The sequence below is a fragment of the Diorhabda sublineata genome, chromosome 1, assembly GCF_026230105.1.
Source record: "Diorhabda sublineata isolate icDioSubl1.1 chromosome 1, icDioSubl1.1, whole genome shotgun sequence".
NCBI lineage: Eukaryota > Metazoa > Arthropoda > Insecta > Coleoptera > Chrysomelidae > Diorhabda > Diorhabda sublineata.
The window spans coordinates 35,896,522-35,911,112 of NC_079474.1; the positions used below are offsets into that span (position 1 = coordinate 35,896,522).

Consider the following 14,591-nt stretch of genomic DNA (forward strand, 5'->3'; position numbering starts at 1 on the left):
TTAAGAATGTTTTATTTTATATAAAATTGTTCGCAGCTTTTCATTTACCGTTCTAGCGCTTAGCTTTTTTTCTAATAGATTGAAGTCGGCCGTCTCTATCTAAAAAAAAAATTATAATAATGATATAATAATCCCGCTGTACAAAAGGTGAAATAATATTCAAAAGAGAGATGCCTGATCTATGGTTAACTTATGGTAACATATAACAGAGCGTATTAGTCTTAATCAAGTGTTCGTACAGATCACATCGTGTAAAAATACATTTAGTTTACAACTTAAAATTAGTCCAGTGTACAGTTTCAATATGGTTTAGTTCTAGTGTAATAAAAAATAAAGATTCCGAACAAATATGAAAAAAGCTGCCCGAAAGCTGCAATGAGTTACCAATCGATTTAACAAATGGACAAAAAAGAGGAGAATCAAACTCAATGAACGAAGTGGAAGTACCATATGGAAATCTAACTACAACTAAATATCCAGAAATTACTCAAGATGCTAACCTAAAACGAAAAGAAAATGTGAAAGAGAAAAGTAAAGAACTAGATGTAAAATTCAGAAAAACGTAGAAAATGTCAGCAGATAATAAAGTGCTTAAATAGAAGCAAATTTTAAAACCCATAGGAACTTCAACGTACCAACAATGATCAAGCAATATGCCCAAAAGTACCAAAGCGACCTAAACAGAAGACTGGGTGACACCAATAGATGATAATTTAGTTTTAAGGAACGTATATATATAATATATATAAAACAAAATTGGTGGTAATATAACTTTTAAAAAAACGTTTAGATACTCTTACTTACCTCATGACAAGGATCTTCTTTTTTGCTGGGCAACTGTCTGCAAAATTCTGGAGCTAATATACGCTCGCACAAAGCAAAAATACCACAGCAAATTTTAAATACAAATACGTCTTTGTCTTCCCAATTAATTAAATCCTTGTAATAATTGAAATGTTCATCTTTCAAAGGTTTTCCCATAATCAGATCCAGACAAGATCTCATATTCTAGAACAATAATTGATGGAAAAAATAGAAATTACTTATACAGTTGAACAACGTAAATCCAGACTTCTAAAACGTGGAATATCTATAATCCGGACTGATTAGTTTTGTATTTGATACAAGAAAGCGACACCATATGATCTAAAATTCGGAAAAATCTAAAATCTGGAACCAATCCTTTCCCAGCGATTCTAGATTTACGATGTTGTACTGTATAATAACAAATGGTAGAGTTTGCTTATACGGTTATTTTTTCAGTACTGAAACTAGGAACAGGTTTTACTAACTTAGACTTTGAATGAGTTAAATAGATATTTCATAAACAAGTATTTGAAATCGTTTTACGAAAATGTCCTTTTTCAAACTGAGATCTAGTAATTACATCCAAAATTCTGACAAATATGTTTGTGAAACAAACAATATTTGACAATCTACTATATTTTACAAAATTCATTTTCAATATCATGTAAAAGTGGATAAACTTATATGATCTATCAAATTTCATCTTAGCATTGTAACGAACAAGCTCGCGAAATGGGTCGTTAGACCGGCCTTGTCCACCTACAATGAAATTTTAAAATTTGGTGAATTCGCGTAGCGCGTTTCATCTATTTTTATAAATGGCGGACGCGCCTTTGGTGAACTTTTTATTATAGGAGGTGGTTTATTTAAACTATTTCTATTAAATAATTTCTTTTGTTTCTTTTTGCTCTATAACTTTGTAGAATTTTATCTAGGTATGTAAATGATTTGTGTTGAGTTAGTTTCAAATAAATAGTCGTAGCGAAAAGTAGGAATTAGTAAAAGTAATCACAAAAATTCTTCAAGTGATATTTATAAGTAAATTATTATAATTTAAGTGTATTGTATAGTGTGTAAATAATTTAAGAACGTAAGAGACAGTGTTTATTAATTCCCTTCACGAATAGAAATCGTATAAATAAAGAAGAAAAAGGTTACAGTATCTATCCAACTAATAAAAAACTCAGTTTCTCCATAATTGTGACAATAACTGCAATTCATTTACCTTACAATGTAGTCGTCTATCATATTCAGTTTCATCCTCAATTTCTATTTTGTATTTTTCAAAGATGCAATTATATAAAAGTTTTCTTGCCGAAGTAATTCGTACGTTATCTTTAACATAATCTATAGGTGTCATAGCTGAAATCGAATATCTATCATCTATTATTCAACAAAATCTTCAATGACTGATTATGTTTCTGCACACACTGACATTTTAGGCTTCAATAATTGCATGCTACTAATAATGATTAAGGTTCAGTTATAGTCCGGTGGAATGTGATTGCCAGTTTAAAGATGTGAATTTTTTTCCATTTCTTTATCTGATACATTTATTTACTTACTGTTGAATGTTCGACTATCCATTGGTAATTCAAATATAGCACTAGACCTTGTAAATGTTCTAGGAAGAGAAATCCAGAGATCTACATTGACAGGCGGCACTTTCAACTCTTTTTGTAATAAAGCCAATTCATCACAAACTGGTTTACCTTTTGTAACTGTTTTCAAAGCTTCTTCTAATGCAATTTTTTTCTAAAATTATGATATAAATTATATTACAACATGATGATTATTCCTATAATGCAGATCGAGGCAAGAAATACTAATCTATAATAAGTTAATCAACAGCAATTGAAATTTTGAATACTTGCAGATTTCTGTTCCACAACGAAACTAGTTAACTTGTCCTCTGTAGTAGCTTGTACCATCCAGAAAAACTCTTATCACCTCATCTTCTTCCCATCTTCGTTTATTATTGTTATCTTTGATATAGTGTCGAATGCTTGTTGTCTGTTTCTAATATCTTATAATGTTTATGATCTATATTTTTTATTCCCTCTCCGCGTCAAACCACCAGTCCCAGGGGACTGGTAATGCACAGTTGCAGGGCTTATATATTTCAGAAACGCAGTAAGCCTAATAAACTATTGAGAAATCTGATAAGATATTATGGTGCATCCGTGTATAAACTTTTGATTGTGCTCATTGAAATTAAATTATCATTAACTAGTTGACACAGCTTTATAGCTCGATATTATATATGTAGACATTGGAATTATTAGTGTCTTGTACAATAATAATAAATATCAAGAGCAATAATTGTGTCTTCGTGGGCTCAGGATAACAGTGTCGTCTGCAAAAACAAGAGATCCACAATACGAGGAACTGAAATGGCACCATTGCGGCAGCTATCAAGTCAATGAGGAAACTGCCGCAACACTGAATTTGCCATCTAAATATGAATTTTTAAGAGAAAATCTGAGCGCTACGATCTGATATGTGATATGAGATAAGTGCTCGATTAAAACAACTGTGTTTTGCTGGTAAAGCGAGTTTAAAATATGCATATCGCTTGCTGATGTAGCACGTGCTGGTAGGCCCTCTTCTTCAGTTACTAGAACATTGAGAAAGAGACGTATGATCGAAGATGCACCTATCTAGCGATTAAGTCAACACTCTTGGTGTTGGATCCGCAACAGTAAATTCAATTCTAAATGATCATTATGATGTAAAAAAATTGTCACATACACCAACGTTAAAAATGTTAGATAATAGTTGGTATCGTATTAATTTCTTAAGTAATGAAAAGTACATCCACATTATTGGCCTGGTTCGGCCATGTATGATTTCTGATTATTTTTTAACCCAAAGAAACCATTAATTGTTTGGTGTTTGAAGACAGAGGATGAGCTAGAGGAAGCAATTCATCAACTTTTTGAAATAATTTTTGAGATTAGTAGGCAACAACTGCAAAGATGCATTAATGTAGATGTTGAAAATAAATAAAATCAGTTTCCGGAAAAGAAAAGTACTTTTCTTGCATTTCAAAATATAAACATGTTACTTTATATAAGACATAAACACAGAAATAATTATAAGTTTTAACTTTTTTATTCATTAGTAGATTTACATGCGTTTTTAGTTACGTAGACGTAGGTAAGCAAACTCAGACATACTAACTCAAAATACGGGTGTGCTTATGTTATAATATCGGGTCTATTTTGAAAAAACATCCTATGATCTTCTTAATTACCTTATAATCCAATTCAGAATCCACAATAGTTTCGTTTAATTCCCTCCTTAGTTGTTTCAAAATCTCTTTACTCAAAAATGAATTTATTTCTAAACTTGTTGATTTTTTAACGGGACTTTTAATCTGTTTTATTTCTTCGTATGACATTTCTAGGGGTGAAACTCCTTCCGGAGCTAATGAATGCCTCGCACTGGGATTATGAGAATCAGGACCTATAGTTGCAACCTAAAAATATCAGAAGGCGTTAACACTGAAACTATACAACCCACTACATTTGTTTCCTCAAAAAGATCTCAAAGCAACATTTTTTATTACTGAAGGGATTCAATTTGCGTTGATAGAATAATTGGATACAATAATATCAAGTTATTAATTAATTTTATTTTAGTTATAATACGAGGATATATTGAAAAATTGTTAGCTTACTATAGAACCAAACAAAATTTCAATGTCGAAATATTTTATTACTCAACATATTCTCCTTTTAATTGGATACATTTATTACAACGAACCTGTAACGTCACTAGACCTTTAAAAAAATGTTTCTTCTTGCTCTGCAAACCAGACCTCCACAGCTTTTATAATCTCCTTGTTGGAAGAAAATTTACGACCTTTTAAACGTTTTTCCAGATGAGGAAAGAGATAGTTGGACGGAGCCAAATCTGGTGAATAAGAGGGGTGTCCTAGTAATTCAAACTCTAAATCACGAATTTTTTGCATGAAAACATGAAATTTGTGTGCAGGGGCGTTGTCCTACAAAAACAAAACACCTTTGGATAGCTTTCTGTGTCTTTTCTCTTGGAGGTCTTAGAGAACCAGAGTGTCGCCATTCTATCGATTGTTGCTTTGTTTCTGGATCGTAGAAATGTACCCAAATTTCATCCATAGTAACAATTCGGTTTGAGAAGTCTACATCACTTTCAAATAGAGCACAGATCAAACGCGATGCATCTACCCTTGCACGCCTTTGGTCAACATTCAAACATTTGGGGATCCATTTTGCAACAATGTTTCTCATGTCCAAATTGACTATATGATGAACGCGTTCGTATGAAATATTGAGTGCTTCAGATATCCGTTTTAGCCCAATTCGGCGGTCTGATAAATTCATATCATGAACTGCATCGATATTTTCGGGGACTAACACAGAAACTGGCCTTCCCGATCGGTCATCTTCTTCGATGGAAAATTTACCTCTTTTGAAGCTTGCAGTCCAATTTTTCACGGTCGCATACGAATGACATTGATCACCAAGGGTATTAAGTATATCATCGTAAATCTGCTTACCTCTAAACTCTTTTAAATACAGGTACTTGTTGATGGCTCGATACTCCAATTTGTCGATTTTCACAATTTCGGTGGACATCTTTTTTCTTTTAATTTATTGCGTAACTCTGGTTTTACTTTTTTCGACGTCAACCTTTACACTGACACTTCTAATAAGTTATTGTTCGTTGCTATGGTAAAGCAATATTTTGTTTATCTATGCTAACTAGATATCAATATATCCTTATAGTAAAAATGCTTATTGATTCGGATGGTGGCGACATTTCGAACGGTGTATTCCGTTAATAAGTCGCGTTATATACAAAAAGTATACTTGTTGTGTACTTGTTGGCTACATGGATGGATTAAGAAGATTGATTGCAACAACTTTGATAACGTAAATACTTTGGTGATGAGTGTATATGAATTATTTTATTACAAAAGAAAGTTCGGGAACTTTCTTGGAGATTAATTGTAAATAGGGATAATAGAGAGGAATAAGAGGCTTGAGAGATAGTCTACTGCAAAATTTTTTATACAAATGTTTATAGTGAGAAATTTCCAAAAATGGATTCACAAAGGGTTTGAGAAAATTGAGAAGATCAACTGAAACATTATTGTGGTTAAAACAGATATTTTGATAAAGACCGCAACTGGTAGAATCACATTTTTGATAGTATAATTTAATTATTTTCCCAATAATGCCCAAAATTTCTTTCGTTTCGGCCTCTCTACGGCTATACAGGAATGAAATGTAAAAACCCAAGCACGTTACATGCTTCCTGTAGGCAGATATCGCTGCTACAGACAAACGGACGAACGGACAAAACGCTAATAATGGCGCATTTTTTGTAAAAAATAGGGTGAGGTACTTTCACAAAGAATTAGTAAAAGATATTACATTTTCAAAACTAATAAAGAAGACTATAATTCCAAATAATTAATTCGGGTTAAAGTCTACATAAAAAGCGAAATAAGATATTAAATAGACATAAGCTGGTGCAACAGCAGAAAGGGAAGAAGAAAAATGTATCCTGATGGAAAAAAGTCAAGCAAAATCTTATAAAAAAAAATCCAGTAAAAATTGGTATAAAAAATTGATGATTATGAGCAGGAGCAAGATATCTTTAGAATGAAAAAAAAATATTTCATAAACAAATACTGAATTTTGATCTATCTTAATCAATGGTTCTTGGTCATTAATGAAAGCAGGCATATGTTGATTGATTTTTCACAATAAACTTATTCATAGTATAAAATCTATAATGCTTAACGAAATACTACGTAAGGAGGATAAAAAACGAACTTAAACGGTATTGTGATTATTGACATAATAACTGAAATCAATATTTGAATAGGGTGGAAATCATAAATAATATCAGAATAATCTAAACATACAATAATGGAAGATATCAGAAATAGACAAAAGGTGTGATTTAGACATATGCAAAGATGAGTCAGCGAATGGAAACCAGGGAGAAGAAAACTACGGGGAAGAGGATGGATAAGCGAAATAAATGAACCAAGAAGAGGGGCTTGAGATGGTATCAGACTAATAAGGAAAGCTGGATAAGAGACATCGGACGTAGGACGTTGAAAAACTGATTTAGATATACGAAAAATGCGGTGATTATATTTTAAAGGCAGCGATTATGATCATTATTTTCGTCTATTGTGAAAATTTGTGAAACGATGGGCGAAGAAAGAGACTGGAAAATGGGACAAGGGATTTCTTCTTCGTCGGAATAACGAACCATGCTACAAGTCGTTGTATATTAGCGAGGTTTTGGCCCCTAAAAGACTTTCACTTTATTTTACTCACCATATTAGTATAGTACTATAGTATACAACTTTATAATACTATACAACTTTTGGCTCGACTCGAACATAAAAAAGCAGATTCTGAAAAATATCTTCTAAATACGTATTCGATGTTGGAATAAGTGCATTGCTAGGCAACGGTAGCAGTTTGGAGAGGATTAGAAGATTGATCTAAATTTTCTATAACCTATTTCCTTTTAATAAAATCATTCATCATAATTTTTACCAAACCTCATTTAAACATTAGCCCATAGAAAATAGAAATGTGAAAGGTCCCTGACAATGCTTAACGATCAGCGGAATACAAAGAACAATAAATAATATTCACATGGTCAGCAGATTCCAAAACACGGATCAATTTGCTACTTTCTGTATAAATTTAAAAGACTTTTATTGTGAATGAATTATTGTTAAAAAGTTAAAAAATGTCTCGAAGAACATTTTTATATTAATAAAAGAAATTAATAAAACTTCTTGACCTCACTAGAAGCGAAGTGCTTGCGAACAATGGTTGAAATAAGTAGAAAGAGATAAAAGTAGTGTGACTTCTTGGACCAGGCTTTCACTTACTGGCGCCAGCAATAGGACTATGATATTATCTAGGAGGACAATTTTTATATACTATAATACATTGTTATCGATATAAAATTTACTCAAATATTATTTTTAATAGCCAAATTATTTCTCAATTTTCTCAGTTTTCTTTCCAGCTTCCACAAAAAATGAAATATTTGACAAATAGCTGAAATATACCTACTTGTGTTTCGGGATCAAGTGAAGCTTGAAAAGTCGGAGGACCTCTGGATATATCCCTCCCCTTTTTTCGTCTTCTTTTTCCACGTCTTTTAATGAAATCTTCATCGTCATCATCTTCTTCCTCTTGAACTTCGGTCTGATCGTTTTGTTTGCTGCTAATCTATAGTCGATAGATTTATAATGTAGTCAATTTGATGTATTGATAATTACAGTCTCAAAAAACAGTTTATTTTCATTAATTAAGTCTTTGACACTTAAAATATGAGAACCACTGAGGTTCAGTAGATGAGATACCATGGCACTTGTGAATAGAAACTCTGGACCGCGCGCTGTAAGAATTTTACAAATATAGTAATTTAACAACTGGTGCACGTGAAATGTTCTGCATTATTCGAGGCTAGACTTTTTTAATCAATCAGAAGTTACTGTATGGGTTGTGTTGTCGGAGCGAGAGGTTTTCAGTAACCTCAAAGGTTGATTCGCCTTTTATGTAACATCAATGCTGCGCACCGAGCCGCAACTTCACGTTAATCTTGCTATCGATTCACCCTTAACATCTTGTGTTTCTAGAAAACGACCTCAAACGTTAATAGCATTAGTAGTTGTTGCCCAAAAACGTAAATACTTTGACCCTATAGTTTCAAACAACTTCCGTCTATTTCCAACATAAAAGTCTGATGTCTTATAGACAATACATACACTAAAATAACATAAAATTAAAATAAAATTGGCTTGATAATATTACCAAACGTTAAGTTAAAAATACTGTTTCTACGAATCTTGACGCGGCGTGATGTATATGTGAACATGAAAACCCTCATTCAAAAATATTTTCAAGGGATCAGTAACTTAACGTCGACATTCCGTGAAATGCGAATCGATCTTAACTGGTACTTTCCCTTCAGTTGGAAGGAGGTGAACCGAGAACTTCTTTTTTAACAGAAGGGTGCAACGTCTTATTGGCATACGAAGGTCGCGATTGGCTGAACGTCCTTGTATCCGCCCGTTGGACCGATTCATAAAGAATCGTAAGTAACCATTAAATTTTGAAAAAAATTCATAAATTGTCTTGACGTGAATCGTGCGATAAATGGTACTCAAATTGATCACTTGCAGGCGCGTATCAGAAACTGTTGAGTTGCTTTTTGATATAACTGCAAGTTTAGCATTAAAATCATTCTATTCATTTTGAAGCACCCGGTATATTGAAAAGCAAACAAAATACCTAAAGTTTTAGTTCTCAATGACTCACATTATCCAATTTATCAGCTTTCTTTACACTGTTAGGTCTTCTAGAATTAGAATGTTTATTAGAAACAGCCATTAACTTCTGCGATTCGACATGTTTTTCATCATCTAGGCTAGCAGATCTACTGAGGGCTTGTTGAATGCGAATTAATGGAGGTTCTTGATAAAATGGAGAGCTACCGTAAATTGATAAGTGATCCTAAAATCAATATTACCTCACTCTATACTTAATGATTATTATTCTGAATAGATATGATTATAAAATGATTACAGCAATGAATTCAAATTTCTTCATTTACTTGGCGGAACATTCTAAATTCAAAATAACAATTAAAGTATCAAATTGTATTTTCTTTTAGAAAAAATAAACGAGTTATTTAGAAAAGGAATAATAATTCTACCTGGCTATGACTTCTTCGTAAATCGAGCACAAGTCGAGTTTTTTCCTTTACTTGGGAGCTCGGTAAAGGATCAGGTGTGATACATCTCCTTGATGTTGATAATCTTGTTATACCACTAATCAATGTTGGTGCAGGAGTTTGAGGCCTAGAATCTGTGTCTGTGTATCTATATGAAGAGTATAAATAATAAAATCACCATCATGATTTGTAAAAAATAAATAATATATATATATATATATATATATATATATATATATATATATATATATATATATATATATATATATATATATATATATACCTTCGAAATAGTTCTTCTGGTACACTTTCCACTTGAGGAATGTAAATATTTGTAGGAGTCAATTGTTCTCCTCCTATATTTAACTCGAAATTTGAATTAGTGGCATTTTTAATATCCAAATTCTAAAATGAATAGTTTCATTGAAATCATTAAAATTATCAATTTGCACAATAACATTTTGAATATAGAAGAAAACCATGCTACATATTGAATCGTTAGCTCACCACGCTATCTTTAGCTTCTTGCAACAATTCTTTAGCTTCTACATCAGTGGGGTGGTTACAAAGAAGAGAACAATTAGATGGAAAAGGATTATATAATCCAGCATATGGTTTCATTATAAATGGAGCTGGTGTAGCTATAGTTATCATTTGAATAGATGGAGTCTCCTGGAACAAAGTTATAGATTCATTCCTAAAAAATTCAATGAATGCCGAGTACGAATTCATGATTTTTATGCAGAGTAATGACGCATGGAATTCCCTGAGATATCTACTCGATGGGAAATATTTAAAGCCATTTACAGCTATACCGAAAGTTGACTGAAAATTCTTTATTATAAGCACTCTGGGTACGGTCCAAGTAACGAGTATTGTTAAACTTTTTTTACCTTTTTACGTAGTCGTCACTATTCACGATCACGACGAGCCTTCTTCGTATTATTGATTTGCGAGCTTCCATAAAAACATGGTATAAATTCATTCATAAATCCGTGTTGCATTAAATTTCATTACAGTACATGCGAAAAATGTATTGCAAACTGCACTTTATCAAAAAATCATCAATTTTAGCGCTCAAGATGTCCCTTTCACCTCTCAATCTTAATATCATGTTCACATCCAAAAAAAATCAAAATAATAACACTGGTCGACAAAAGAATTTTTTTGTAGTAACACAAGAATGAATATTGTGATAAAATGGACAAATACGAAAATATGAAAAACATAATTGTAAAACGTAAGGTTTTTATGTTAGACTGATAGAACCATAATCATTGGTGAAATATTTAATATTTATTAAAAAAATAATTTCACGTTTTTTACGTGATATTTATAGTTTACATCTAATAAACATGCCTCTTATATATTAAAAACAAATACTTTGAATAAAATCACTTTAAATATCAATTAGCTCTACTTTTTCCTTTTATGAGGGGTTGCACTTTCCATTGTTCTAATATCTTGATGAAACCTTTCAGCCTGCTCATCACTGACAACTCCCAAATTTTTTGGGGAAAAATATCAGATGGATATGGAGGAAATGAAATTTCAATGACATTCCAGCACCAAGGGATTTGTAGACGTCTCGAAGTTCATCAACTAACTGTTGGTAGTTTGAATCCATATTGTTGCCCTAAAATTCCCTCACCACACTAATAAATGACTTCCATGCTCTAATTTCCTGTCTGGTGAGCTTTTTTGTAAAATTGTAATCGACCAGCATTTTTCTTATTTGTTGCCAATAAAAATACCCTCCTTTAATTTGGAATCACTCAAATGAGGAAAAACTTCTCTAAGGTATTTGAATCCATCACCCTCGCTATTCATAGCCTTTACAAAGTTTTTCATCAATCCAAGTTTAATGTGAAAGGGGGACATTTTTGGGATCTACAAGGGGTATAAACTTAACATTTTGAGATTCCGGTTGAAAATCACTACTTGCTTGCCAATTTTTACATAGTGTTGATCTACTGCCCGACTGTCCCATAGACAAAGAAAACCGCAATGTTTCGTAAACCCTCCCGGAAGTCCCATTAAAATTCCAATCAACTTTAGGTCCCCACATATCTGCCACTTATACTTGTTGTAGCTAATTTTGTCTAAAAGCAAGCACAGAATGACCAGCTGGTATAGACGGTTTTAAATTTCCATTGTGTAATAACACTGCTTTTAAAATATATTCAGACGAGTGATTAAATAGGCGCCACTTACTAGGATTATGTTCAATATCAAGTTCTTTCATTAGACCATCAATATCCGTACACGCACACAACGAACTTGCCATACTGTAGAATGCAGAAAATGTAGCATTTATTTTTCTAAAGGTAGTAATTTTTGTTTTTTTGGCTAACAAGTTCAATTCCTTAAGACGGGAAGGAGGAAGTTCAGATTGTTGCTTTGATAACCCCAAATCACGTGCTAAATCATTCAACTCACTTTGAACAATCAAATGTGGCTCGCCGGAACTGGTACTTGGAGTAAAATAGGGTCGGTGCATTGTTATTCGGAGCTTCCTGATGATACGTTGTCTCCAGCATCTTATAAAACAATATTTTGCGAATCTAAAGGCGTAATCAGTACTGGTAAATATTCGTTATGGGGAACAGGTCGTATAGCAGACGGTAATTTTGGATCGATCTTGTGCTTTCCTTTCTTAGAATAACATTCAGTCTTTGATAGAAAAAAATAGCAGTCAAAATGGTTAGTAGGTTCCCGCCATACCATGCAAAAGGCATGCTTGTTTACTTCCCATTCATCCACTGCACCAATAACACGTTACAACTAACACAGCACGCCTGGGCGGTTCACTATTTGTCTTGGTCTCCAATTAAAGTACCAAAATATTTGAAATAGGCTTTTTTCATATTTTCTCTAAATGGCCTTGCTTGCGATTTCACCATAAATTCTCCACAAATATAGCAAAATTTGTCAGGAAAAGTTTTGCAACTGCGGCGCGTTTGACTCGGCATTTTCGACTTTATAATCACTTTTTGCACTATGAACAGAGAACCACTTACTATGAAACTCAATAGAAATATAATTTTTCATGTTTATTGTTCTGAATAATACAGTCCAGGTATTTTTTCGGCCATAAAATTTGCCGATATTAAACGCCCTTTTAAAAAATTACCTACTTGTTAATGTGAACAGGGATAATTAAGCTATTGAAAAATGGTACGTGTTAGGGCTTAATAAATATTTTTTCTATTATTGGACAGGTATTTCCATTTTAAAAATAAAGGTCTCGCCTGTGGTACGAAAATCTTGTCGGTCAGTATAATCATCACCTTAAGAAGTGGATGAATAGTTATACAGAACAAAATATGTGTAAATATGTGGAAAAAAGAATAATACGAAAAGAAGCAAATTTCCTACCTCTTGAAATCGTCTAATCTTCTTAGTTGGACTAGGTATAAGACCAGTTTTACTAGATATCTTCATGATTATCACTAAATAGGTTTAAAATAAAAATTTTGAGCTGTATCGATACCATACACATATGTATACCTTAATTATTGATCAAACATTGTGGAATTGTTTCTCTCAATACGTTATACGAATTCTGAAAAGAGACGACGTTAACTGTGTGAAAGAGCTATTTCATAATGACCGCTTATTTATACTATAATTCATGAAAAGAAATTGAAAATATGATTTTTACTATCAACTTACTTCGAGAGACATACAAAATATCAACTGATATGTTTGATTGAAAAAGGGTTTGTCGTGTAGGTCGTCGCGAGGAAAAGACAAGGAACTTAAGCAGAACGTTTTGGTTTTGAATCTACTACTTTAAGTGGCTTCTAAAGAATTCTAGAACCTACAGTCTTTTCAACGCCAACGTTTAATAGTTAATGTTTATGTGCGTTGATGGTAGTGTGAGATTTCGAGTAAAAATATCAACGAGTGATCGACAGTGGTTATTGTACACCTTTTGTGGTAAACTTTCAAATTTCTTTTCCTTCTAAAATTTTGGAAGCTGTAGATTGACTTCTTTCAAGACGTTACACAATGTCTTTGTATGTAGAGGAAGGTTTAGTCATTTGATCTCTAGAAAGACTTGATCCCTATTTCGTGAATATTGGTAGCACTGGAGACTGGTACTTTCAGTTCATTGGTTAACGACACTTGGGCTCGCTACAAACAAATTACGGAACATTGCAAGAATTTTTATGTTTTGTGTTTTCAAAAAATTCCAGCAGGTAAATGACTTATTTAAAAATCAAATTTTTATTGTACCCAATGTTCTTCTGTTTTAATTGAAATGCTTATAAATAAAAACAAAACAAAAGACGGCATCAAACAGCGAGTAATTATTCTTCACAGGTTTTTTAGGCGTGAAAAATAAATATTATCTGGGCTCAAAAAAGTAGAGATCTTCTGCTTCTGGAGAAGGCCTTCTGGAGAAGGCAATCTGGTGATGTCCTCCATGCATCCTAAATTTATCGCTGCCGAAATTTTTCCGAGTTTGCCCACGAGTTTGCAATTGCAGATAAAAAAACTCCTGCTTAATGAGAGAACAGCAAAATAACAGGTTGTGAATGAGTCAGAAGTTTTATGCACAGAAATAAGTTATCTCTATACAGTATTTAGCAAATATACTGTTAACACCTTTCCCAAAATATTGAAAAAAAAACATACTAAGATCATCAATTTCCAGACGAAAAAATTTTAACTTCATAAAAGTAAAAAATGCCACAAAAAAATGAGGATCTGGAAATAACAAACCAAAAAAAGTGTGGAAAGTTGACTAATCAAATTTCGAAGCTGTTATTTAACTTTTTGATGGAGAAAAAGAAACTCATCTAGAACTGATGGACTTTTATTTAAAAAGTTTTCGAGTCCGCCTGTTTGCACAATAATCATCTCACCACTTTAATTAACGTTTCATTTCAAATTGGCCTTAAGACGGCTATAATTATACCTCTGCATAAAGGAGGAGATAAAAATCAAGCATCGAATCATCGCCCAAATACACTCCTTCCCATCTAAATCTAAAATCATGGAAAGATTGG

The 14,591-nt window shown here is 32.6% G+C and overlaps 1 protein-coding gene across 1 annotated transcript; it reads right to left on the reverse strand.

Annotated features, from left to right (window-relative positions):
- LOC130442170 (uncharacterized) lies at positions 1-13,017 on the reverse strand. Its single transcript, XM_056776309.1, has 11 exons — positions 12,952-13,017; positions 10,081-10,242; positions 9,857-9,978; positions 9,556-9,721; positions 9,159-9,353; positions 7,908-8,066; positions 4,064-4,288; positions 2,373-2,562; positions 2,033-2,169; positions 805-1,008; positions 1-99 (listed from the first exon to the last, which is right to left on the reverse strand). The coding sequence occupies exons 1-11, from the start codon at positions 13,015-13,017 to the stop codon at positions 1-3; spliced, it is 1,725 nt and encodes a 574-aa protein (XP_056632287.1).
- Between the last annotated feature and the right edge of the window lie 1,574 nt (positions 13,018-14,591).